At 39.6% G+C, this 11,454-nt stretch overlaps 1 protein-coding gene across 1 annotated transcript; it reads left to right on the top strand.

Moving 5' to 3' along the window:
- Positions 1–3,474: 3,474 nt before the first annotated feature.
- LOC104542198 (POU domain, class 6, transcription factor 2) lies at positions 3,475–8,082 on the top strand. The gene is made up of 3 exons (XM_010186422.1): positions 3,475–3,511; positions 3,791–3,959; positions 7,266–8,082. Exons 1-3 carry the CDS (start codon positions 3,475–3,477, stop codon positions 7,768–7,770), a joined length of 711 nt encoding a protein of 236 aa, XP_010184724.1. The 3' UTR covers positions 7,771–8,082.
- The last annotated feature ends 3,372 nt before the right edge of the window (positions 8,083–11,454 follow it).

Genomic DNA, 11,454 nt, shown 5'->3' with positions numbered 1-11,454 from the left:
CCTATCTGACTGGGGAAATCATCGCCTCTAATCCCTCCCATGATATAACTCTACACAACAGAAATTTTCTTTCTGATTTTTTTTGCACTGATTTCTCTGTTTTCCCCTAACTATTAGAATCACACCATATTTGCATTCACCAACAAACTCATGCAGGATTTTCAGAATAATTCGAAAGTGGGAGTGGTATTCCCTTCAGTAAGTGAAAAGGGGGTTCAATGCAGAAGGAGAGCCTGTGGATTTCATTTCTTCTACTCTTCCACCTTCACCATCCACCAGGACATCTGGGGAAATTTCAGATGGCTTTCTTTTTGTTAGGATATATGTACATCTATCCTCTAAAATGGTCCCAGACAACTCTCTGACCTTTCTCCAGCAACCAGTAGTTTCAGAGACACAACAGCTATTGTTTTATCAAGCCATAATGTACACTGGGAATCTTTAAATGCTGTTGCTGTAGATTCCAACCACACAATGAGACTGGTACTCTTTATTTTCGTGTTAGCACTGTGGTGCCTTCTCCAGGATATCACAGAATCACAGAACGTTAGGGATTGGAAGGGACCTCAAAAGATCGTCCAGTCCAATCCCCCTGCCGGAGCAGGAACACCTAGATGAGGTTGCACAGGAAGGCGTCCAGGCAGGTTTTGAATGTCTCCAGAGAAGGAGACGCCACAACCTCTCTGGGCAGCCTGTTCCAGTGCTCTGTCACCCTCACTGAGAAGAAGTTTCTTCTCAAATTTAAGTGGAACCTCCTGTGTTCCAGCTTGTGTCCGTTACCCCTTGTCCTATCATTGTTTGTCACCGAGAAGAGCCTGGCTCCATCCTCGTGACACTCACCCTTTAAATATTTATAAACATGAATGAGGTCTCCCCTCAGTCTCCTCTTCTGCAAACTAAAGAGACCCAGCTCCCTCAGCCGCTCCTCAGAAGGGAGATGCTCCACTCCCTTGATCATCTTTGTAGCCCTACGCTGGACTCTCTCCAGCAGTTCCCTGTCCTTCTTGAACTGAGGGGCCCAGAACTGGACACGATATTCCAGATGCGGTCTCACCAGGGCAGAGTAGAGGGGGAGGAGAACCTCTCTCGACCTACTCACCACCCCCCTCCTGGTACACCCCAGGATGCCATTGGCCTTCTTGGCCACAAGGGCACAGTGCTGGCTCATGGTCATCCTGCTGTCCACCAGGACACCCATATCCAGTTAATTTAAAAAGCACCGGTTTATTTACAGTCCTCAATAAGCTACTTTTCTTAAAATGTGAAGTGCACTGTCCACTTAACTGTTCTGAGAGCTCTGAACTTATTAAAACAAAGTCCATTATCTATTTGTATATGTTTATGTATGTGTAGGTATTAGTCCACAGACTCCAAGATTATTTATTGATGCCATTTTAATGGCAATAGAGTAAAACAGACCACGTGTTATATGATGATGTCAATACAGCATTCTTCATAGTTCACTCTTCATTCTTCATTGTTCACTCTGTCTGAGTTTCATGGAGCTGACAGAAATCAAGGGACTACTTCTACTGAGTTCAAAGGGCTTTGAGTCACACCTGAAGTAGAATTGGCTCTGATTTGATACAAATGCTCTTTTCCCTAGAGTTCAGGGATAAAAGGCTTCAGTGTTTTGGTCCACCTCTGTTAATACTTTTCTTCTCCCAAATATGATATGTAAGAATGAAGCCTCTTTCTCAACAGATACTCCACCACATATTACAACCTACTTCCATATTCTTGAAGTGTATCACAATTTTTTTCTCATCTCAAGGAGAGCTCAGCCTGATTGTTCCTTCACCCCAAGCAGAAAAGGACTTTCCATGATATTCACTGTTGCAACAGTATCATACCAGAAGGATCATAGAATCATAGAATGGTTTGGGTTGGAATGGACCTTAAATATCATCTAGTTCCATCATCTAGCAGAACTTGGCAGAATTTCTCTATAATCATGTGAAAGCAAATAATTCCTTAGCTTTCTTACCTCCCTTTTTATTTCTATCAAGAGTTGGGGAGGTTTACAGTTGCCAGTTGCCGTAGTGTTGCTACTTGGAAAGGTCTCCAGGAACACCTGAATTGTCCTTTGTCATATCCCTAATAGCCTTAGTCAGAGGCCTTAAAGTGAAGGAAGGAAAGAGGTGAGGAAGGTCACCATCTTGGAGGCCATTATCATTTATGTTACTTTATCCATTTATCAACTGCTCTTCAGAGACCCAAAGGGCAGATAAGCATCCAGCTCCATTATATGTCTCTGAAAATCAGAACTGGTATGCTAGATAGACTGTGTGTGGGGTAAGTAGGAAAATGTCACACCTCTAAAGCCAATTATTTTACAAACCTGAGTGGCCCCTGTCACAGCACTATACTATATATATTATTGGACTAAAAGATTTTTTATAGGACATTTCTATCATAAGGGAATTTTACATCAGGTTCATAAACCCCTGAAAATACAAGCTTTGTTACTGTAATGCTGACAAACCTTTACCTATAGCAGTACTAGCAGGAACCACTCTCACATAGGGTTCAGAATAGTAATGTGGTCTAGCACTGTCCTTGGACAACTGCTTGCATTTGCAGAAATTGATGGGTATTGTGCTGCAAACTTTTCACCTAAAAATTCTGAGGAATGAGTTGAAGAACAATAAAGATGTCTCACTGGGAGAATGGCTTCACTACATGCAGGATTGCACAACACTTTGAAATTTTCCACTATCCCAGTCCCATGCTGTCTCCTTCTCCACAAATGCTTTCATTTAGCCAGGGATCAGTAGCTTGGGGGGGGGCGGTGGATGGAGGGTGGAAAGTTCCACTCTCCAGCTGTTGTGTCATTTTCCTTGATAAGTCCTAAATTGACCGAGTTATCCAGCACCAAAGGAGCTTTACTGTGGTAGACATGGTTTATTATGTGCCCTTTCAGGGACAAAGGCTTCTATGTCAGTAAACTGCTATGGAGAGTGAGAACAGATTTATCCTCACAGCATCATAAGCATTATCTTCTGAGGAGCTAATGTAAAAGCAAAAAATTGTGCTGCATTACCATCTGAAATGTAATGGCTGATGTTGCTGCTTCTCGATTATCAACCTGATGGGAGGCAGAATGAAAAGCTTGAAAGGCTGCTTCTCAGAAGGGCATATTTTAAAAGATTATTTTTAAATTAAGGAGTTTGTAAAGAAAGCATTTTGTTTGGGATTCTTCCTTTGCTGGGTTATGTTTGGATGTTTGGCTGGTGGTTTGGGTTGGGTGTTGTGCAAAAGGGAAGGAAGGTTTGTGAAACTCCTTATTTTACATTGATTTTAGATAAAGCAGAAAGTCTTGATTTGAGATTAAAAACCCAAGCAGTTCATGTGTCTATTTAGTCCTCCTCACAGACTAGAAATAAATATATTAAGACTAGTTTCCTTCTGTATGAGATAAGGGGAAATGGGGAGGGTGACTTGTCAACCTGGGGGAGATTTTGCAAGGCACAAATGGCAGCAATGAGCCTAGGCACCACTTCAGTTGAAGGTGAGCTGGCCATTTTCAGGAGCTCAGCAACAAAGTCTGTCTTTCAAAGTCTTTCACCAGCACCTGGAAACAATGCAGCCTAGTTAGCATTTTAGCAATCTGAACATGCTTCATAGCACACCTGACAAGGGAAGCCTGTTTCTGTTTGGGGAAGAAGAAAAAGGGATAAGTATTTTAAAAAATGAACATGAACATCTTGACAATGAAAGCTGGTGTAAGCCTAGCCCATTCATATATGATGAAAAGAACTGACATGATAAAAAAAAAATGTTTCAACAGATCCTCAAACAGCCACTGGAGAGGTGGATGGGGTGAATCTGGAAGAAATACGAGAATTTGCTAAAGCTTTTAAAATCCGGCGCCTGTCCCTTGGCCTGACACAGACTCAAGTTGGCCAAGCCCTAAGCGCCACCGAAGGCCCAGCCTATAGCCAGTCTGCCATCTGCAGGTAACAAGTTAAATCATAAACTCCTCTCTTCTTAAAAATTATTCAGCTTACTGCAAGCAGCATGCTTGTGTTTGAGTTTCATGTCTTTATAATGCATTATTTAATCTGGAACTTAAATTAGCCAATAATGTTGGTATCTGGAGAGAAAATGTTCTTCCTATGTGTGCCTAAAGTAACTTTAGTCTTTTTTTTCCTTCCTTCTTTTTTAAACAAGTGAGAAACAGTGTTCCTGGCATTGAGACTTAATTCAATAGGCAAGCTGGAGACCCTGCTGATGCTGGATAAGCATCAGCTGACCCTCTTCATACTGTGCCATTTTCTACAAATAGGGCTGCTGAACAAATATTTCATGGATGCATCCCTGCTAAGTTAAAACGTATTACTGTGGTTAGCACTTCACATATAGGATGTTAATACCTAGGCAACACAGAAGGGAAAAAATTATCCATCCTGCTATCTTGTAAACCAGCAGCTATTCATCTTTTATCACCCAAATGTTTACTAAAAAACAAACAGACAACCTATGTATGTGAAGCAGAAGCAGAAATCTGCCCTAATAATGAGAAATGATAATACAGTCTTGACAGAGTTAAGGTAGTTAGAAGCAAACAACGTATATGCATGTATGTGTGTTACAGCAATCCTATGTTTATGCATGAAGTAACTAACACACTTAGGTAACAGCTTTTTCCTCTTGGGCAATGACTTATAGTCCTTCTCCATCAGTAAAAGCCAAGAAACCAACTCTAAGCTCATTTAAGTGGATTTTGTTCTTGGTGATCCATGAAATGCTCTGTCTTTTTATCTGCTCTTTATACTTTTAATGTATTCCCCATAGAACAGAAATGTACTTTTCCTGCAGTTTAAGACTGAGGTTATAAATAACATCAGTATGGGGTAGTGAGCTTGCAGCTCACATTTTGCTCAATGATTTTCAATAAAACCCATTGATTGTTGTTAAATACAGAAAGCTCCATAGGATCCTCACACTTCTATGGTGTCCCCTACTGTTTTTTTCTTATAAGATACCTCCCTGTAGAAAATAACCTTTATTCAGTCTATACAAGGATACTACTGCTGGGAAATTTGTTTCAAGACTTGTATATCATTATACCAAACAACATCTACTGCAGTATCAACACTAACAAGCAGTGTCAATGATATGAATGCTATTGCTCCCTGTTGCTAAGGATTTTCCTCCTCTCCCTCTCTGTGGTCAATTGGTAAAGAATGCCTAAAATGGGTGGAGTTTTTATCAATTGCCAATTTGTTGTAACCTTAAATTGCTGTTTAATAGACTCTACTTTAAAGTGATAAAGTGCAGTTTCCTTTGCTTTTGTCTAGCTTGCCATCTTCTCATTTCCTCCATCTAACTCACACCTGAGAAAAACACTGGGATGGTCTGAATTTTACTAAGAGAAAGAGTTCCCTATTAACTGATTATCATGAAAACCCCAATTAAGATGCAGTTGGAGCACAGACATGGCTAACAAAAGCCCAGAATGTGGAAATCTTTTACAGAGGGCTCCTTAGTGGAACAGATTGCTCAGAACATGAGGATTAGGTGCAGAAGCTGGTCCCAAATACTAGCGAGGTTATAGGCTTTTTACTTTCTTTGACCCCCTCTTTGCCGATGGGTATCACTCTGGGATGCTATAACCTGCTATGAATATGCATGTCTTGTTAAGCATCATGACAAGCTGCTTAGTAGCAGTATACTGATTTTCAGAACTTTTCTTTTCATGGTAACAAAGGGGTTTCAGTATGAACTCCAGGGTGATGGAAGGGGCTGTAAGGTAAGCAAGTTGAACAACCAGCTCGGAGACAGAAGTAGAGTCTCCCGGGTGCCCTGTGCAAATCACATCAGCACCTTGCTGATATGTTCTGCATACAGGTAATGGCATTTTTTTTAAATTGAGACAATGCATTCTAAAACATGCACTTCAGCCTGAATTATCACTGGAAGGATAGGGGGGATATCCTTCCTTCCAAGGAAAGACATCTTGCAGTCAATACGACACTAGGATCCTAGACACCAGTTACAAATTCTTTGGAATGTTATTATCTGAAATCATTAGTTGTATTATTCTCTGTGAGAAATGCCTTGGTTTTTGCTGGAATATTTCCTGCTGCCGCCACGTGCTGAACAGAGACACTAAAAATTGTCAACTCCAGTCACCGAGTTGCTTTGCACAAAGGCAAAGCAGTCAGCCTTGTCTCCAGAGCACACTGTAATTAGCGGTGGCAGTGGTGGTGCTTCAGCACTGGGCAGGCAGGAGAGTGCAGCAGTGCTGTGCAATAATTGTTGCCTTTCCACAGCACTAAATCCTGCAATGTACGGGGTGGACATAGGCAAAGTGAGGAAATATGAATGGGTGGCATCAGAGGAGTTGGATTAAGACTTTTTTAATGTGTAGCAAGAGAGGATGAACTCAGCAAATGAGAGAAACAACTATATATGATAAAACTTGAAATGTGAACTCAGCTCTTCTGCTTGTTTTTGAAAGGATTAAAGCTTTGTGTGGCTGCTTTTCCAGATGTTTTATAGTACTTGTAAAATCTGGTTTGGCAAAAGATTTTTGATGGCAAAATGATATCTAGAAGACCTCATTTACAGGAAATGATATCATTCTGGTACAGTTTGCAGAAATCCCACAATAAACCCAGCTTGGTGCCACAACATATTAGTAGGCTATTATGCTGGGTTTCATCTGGAAAACATGAGTCTGTCTTTACACATTGTGGGGGCAGCCAAGATATTTGCAAAGTGTCCGGCTGTTTCAGCTGAACACCACCATAGCTATGGGAATCTTTTCGTGAACCAAAAAAGGAATATAGTGTTAACTTGCAAATAGTGAAAATTGCTGAAAAATGAAAGGAAAGGAAACATGATATTCAGAGGCTAGTAACTGCCATTGGTTTGTATTATTGAATCTATGGTGTTTGGACAACTTGGGACGGGAGGGGAAACAAAAGGATCAATCACAAAGATGAGATGATAAAGAGCAATTGCCTTTGATGTCATTTCCTGTAATTAGACTTAGCCTTAAGGGTTTTGAATATAATCAGAAATATGAAACTGCAACTCATAACCTGTATTATTTAGTGTACTTACAATTTTGTTTTAGTGCTCATTTTGTATTGGCTTAAATATCTAGCGCTCTCTATATATATTTATAGATATATATCTGATAGTTTTCGTAATCAATTGTAAGTTACCTCTGCCAGTCAATTAGGCAGGCAGGCAGGAAGTCCCACCCTGGCAGAGCATCAGTGTAAGACTCTTCTTTCTCAATTTTCCCTCAGACACACCATCCTGAGAAGCCACTTTTTCCTACCACAGGAAGCCCAAGAGAACACTATAGCTAGCAGTCTGACAGCCAAACTGAACCCTGGCCTTTTGTATCCTGCCAGGTTTGAAAAGCTGGACATCACCCCTAAAAGTGCCCAGAAGATAAAGCCGGTGCTTGAGCGGTGGATGGCTGAGGCTGAGGCCCGCCATCGAGCAGGTATGCAGAACCTTACCGAGTTTATTGGAAGTGAACCATCCAAAAAGCGCAAGAGACGTACCTCATTCACGCCACAAGCCCTTGAGATCTTGAATGCCCACTTTGAGAAGAACACGCACCCCTCTGGGCAAGAAATGACAGAGATTGCAGAGAAACTGAACTATGACCGTGAAGTAGTTAGAGTTTGGTTCTGCAATAAGAGGCAAGCACTGAAGAACACAATTAAACGTTTGAAACAACATGAGCCTGCAACAGCAGTTCCTATGGAGCCTTTAACAGACTCTCTGGAAGAAAACTCCTAAAACCAAAACAAAACCACACACATAAAAAAAACATGCACCAAGAGAAACATAATCGTTTGAACTCTATGAAAATACCTGTTCATCACCCTTGTAAGTAAAAGACTGAGAAAACTACAAGAAGGACAGAACAGTTATAAATGTCCATGTGTTTTCCTATTTAAAAAACTAAACAAAAATACACAACACTTCATGTGCGTGTTGTAGAATTAGTTCCAAAAAAAAAGACAGAAAACCCAGGTTTTTTAAATGGACTTAAAGGAAACCAAATAACTGCTTACTTTTTTTCTGTATATTATAAAATGTAAACACATTTTAAGGAAAAAAAAACAAAACAAAAGGAAAAAAAAGAAAAATACTTTTATCTGTTTAAAAGCGAATACAAGCCTGCCACCTGGAGGAGTGATTGTAGCCTTTCAGGTATCAAGTGCTGATTCACTATGAAAACTATTAACCAAAGTCAGAAACATGGCATTGCAAACTAGATTGTTCGTCTACACTTTTATGAGTGTAAACGTGTGTTATGAATTTTTACATTTGTATTTTGCAAAGAGGAAGACAACAGGATTAATTTCTCTCATCCTTGTTCGCACTCCCTGCAGGTGTGTACAAACAGGTGTTAAAGCTATGCCATAGTGGTCACCTGCTTTTCTTTCCTTTTCTTTTAGCCAACAGTTTTGCCACCTGTGTTTGGGTGCCAAAAGTAATTTATTTTTATTGTGATTTGCAGGGTTTGGTATTTCTCTTCTAAGGGTATATGCCTTGGTTTGCCTTTCTTTTTTTTTTCCTGGTTCTTTTTGCTGCCTCCCTCCTTCCAGCTCATTCTCCACCCGTTCCCCAAACCCACATAACCCAGTACTCTTTGAAGATTTTTAAAAGCATAGTGAAATCTGAATACATTTCTGTTGATATGCTGAAATGCAGTAGAGGACAAAGAAGGATTAGGTTTATATATCATGAACTGTCAGCCCACACTGAACATTGTGCTTATTGTAGACTGTGTAGCTTGGGATTTCTCTGTCCTTTGGCCATAAACCTGGACAGGTTACCAAAACTCATTTTGTAGTACAAATATAAACTGCACGCTTGGTTCAGTACTGCATCTATATTATGTTTCTGTTTGAAGCAATTGCTCTCCAAGGTCTGCTAGCCAAGTGAATTTCTTGAGATTCTGATGAAAACAAATGGACAGGCCAAAAAGTTACAAGCCTGTTTTGATCATTACGTCACCACGGACTGTTTCGGTGGTGGTGCTTTGTTTCTTCTGCCTTTTTTTAATGTCATCCCGATATTGATGCTTGACCTGTTGACCTCTTCAGTAGGAGGCATTTGCTGTGACTGCTGGCTAAACTAAGCAATGAAGATATAGGGAACATCACTGAATATCCTTTGGTGGGTCACCTGCAATACATCACAGGTGAATTGATTTTCATTTAAAGACAGCTTATCTCTGTGCCTTCCTTTTTAATTGGACAAGCATCTTCTAAAATACTGTGGTCATTGGACCTATGGGTATACCAAGGCTCAGAGGGAGAGAAAGGTGTTGCATGATGGGTATGGGCTGACCTGTGAAGGTCACCTGCAATTTTCATCTTCTGCCAGGTTCTGCTGCAGCCTTTGTGGTTCAGCCCACTAGGGTAGAAGCTGCATCTTGATCAGGACTTACCAAAAGATAACATTGAGGATTTAGTTCAGCTCACTCTAGAGGTGGTAGAGTAAAATTCTGGTGGTATAACACCTTATTTCATTCACTGACCCTCACAATGGTTGTATTGGTTTTTGCTGGTCTACCTGGGACAATGAAGGAGGTTCCCGAAGTGCTACAGTCCTCAAATAATGCCTTTCTTACAGACTTCTCAAGAACTCAAGGCTGTGTCCAAAACAGTGAAAGAAAGGAACTTCTATTGATTTCACTGGGCTTTGAATCTGGCCCTCACTATTTTATTAATGGGATTTGCCTTGTAGAATGGGGTATTTGCTGCATGTCTGGTGGAGCTTTAAGGCTTCAGAGAATGTTATCTGTGCCAGAAATTGACTCTAAATGTGAGCACTTTCAAAGGTCAGGGTTGAAGAGCACTGAGGATCCAGTACTCCAGGCTGGGCTCACATCCAGCAAATGCATTTTAGGCTTTAAGCTTCAGCAGGGTATGTTTAAGGATATTTTCAGTATTGCTTTTATGAGGAGGAAAGTGAGAATTGTTATTGACTCTTCTCCAACTATTGATGTATAAATGTCTGCCAGAGGAAAAAACACCTGAGTAACCACAGGCAAATTGTGAGAGACAAAAATGATGCTTTTTACCAAAGCTGAGCATGTGAAGTAAAGAGCATCTCACAGCAACATCTGCCCCTCTGGGTTTTCTTTTTCCTTCTCTAGCCATAGATACTTATATACACAGATATATCTATGTTATTTATACCAAGCAGCCCTAAAGTTGTGGATAAAATTCAATTTACATAACAATCAGGAGACCACTCAGAGGCCAACAGGGAAGCAGGGAAGAATAGCTCATATTTGGAAGGAGACACTCCAGAAGTCCTACCCATGTCCCCAGTATGCTGCTTATTGTCCAGTCATTAATACCACATACATGATTACCTGTTCAGCCACCCTTGAGACTGTACATTCCCTCTCTGCCATCCATCCCCATCATCAACAGCCTGGGAACAAAACCATCAACCATTCATTACCTAAAAATGAAATTTCCAGTTCTCCCAGGGTCTGCTCTAAATTTTATGAGAAAAATCTGCCAAGAAAAAAAGTTAACAAAACAGTGTATGAAAGATACTAAATGTTTAAAAATATGCTGGCAGCAGTTATATAAGCTCTTTTCTGTTCCAAAGTACATACTGGAAGGCTGTAACTAGGACAGTGAAAATGTAAAATAAATATAAATCGCCAGCTTGGAAGAAAAAATTATATTCATCTCACAGTATTAAAACCATTCATGTGCAGTGATTTTTTTTTTACATTTTTCTAATTTTGTATTATGTTTTGTAAATTATTTATAAAGTGTTGTAATGCTTCTTATATTAATTTTTCTATAGACAAATTTTTGCTATGAGGCATAAACGGTGCCTGAACAGATTCTTAGGAAGATAAAATACTTGTGAGTCATACATCTTCGGGGGGGCCATAAATTGTTTTCTTTTGTTACAGGCAACATTTCTGGTTTCGATTTGTAAACAGTTTTCATGTATTGATTACATTTGAATAAATTTTAATTTTGCATGTGACTAAAAGATAGATTGCTACCAGCAAATGAAACAAAAGTCTCTTCAGTCATATGTGAAGGTTTAATGGTTTTCCAATTTATTGAATACTGAATTTTTAAATATATATATATATTTTTTTAAAATTATTATTTGAATAATGAATCACAGGTTTACTTACTGTTCTGATTTTGTCTTTTTATGTTTTTCACTAAAAAGCTATTTTGGACAGTTGAAGAAACCAAATGCATTCAAAGGGTTCCAGTTCCTTTATGTTACTACCAATTTAAAAAAAAAATCAAAAAAGAAAAAATAAAAGAAAACAAAAAGGAGCTAGGAAGGAACAAGTAGAGGCGTATCAAAGAACTCAAGCTATAACCAAAAAGAAATATGTAAAATGCCTTTGCTCGTCTTCTCAATGCTGGACCAAAGCTCAATGTATGTAGGTATATGCAAATTGTATCGATATGGCTA

This window comes from Mesitornis unicolor, unplaced genomic scaffold, assembly GCF_000695765.1.
Source record: "Mesitornis unicolor isolate BGI_N332 unplaced genomic scaffold, ASM69576v1 scaffold7296, whole genome shotgun sequence".
In the NCBI taxonomy this organism is placed as follows: Eukaryota; Metazoa; Chordata; class Aves; order Mesitornithiformes; family Mesitornithidae; genus Mesitornis; species Mesitornis unicolor.
Note: the sequence above shows the minus strand (reverse complement) of the source record. Positions and strands in the feature narration are given on the sequence as shown.

Bases quoted from the DNA above. Each gene is read 5' to 3' on its own strand.
- LOC104542198 (XM_010186422.1), top strand. From the start codon at position 3,475: ATGGCAGCAATGAGCCTAGGCACCACTTCAGTTGAAG. The intron at 3,512-3,790 runs GTGAGCTGGCCA...ATGTTTCAACAG, and splicing joins AGGCACCACTTCAGTTGAAG to ATCCTCAAACAGCCACTGGA. The intron at 3,960-7,265 runs GTAACAAGTTAA...ATTTTCCCTCAG, and splicing joins AGCCAGTCTGCCATCTGCAG to ACACACCATCCTGAGAAGCC.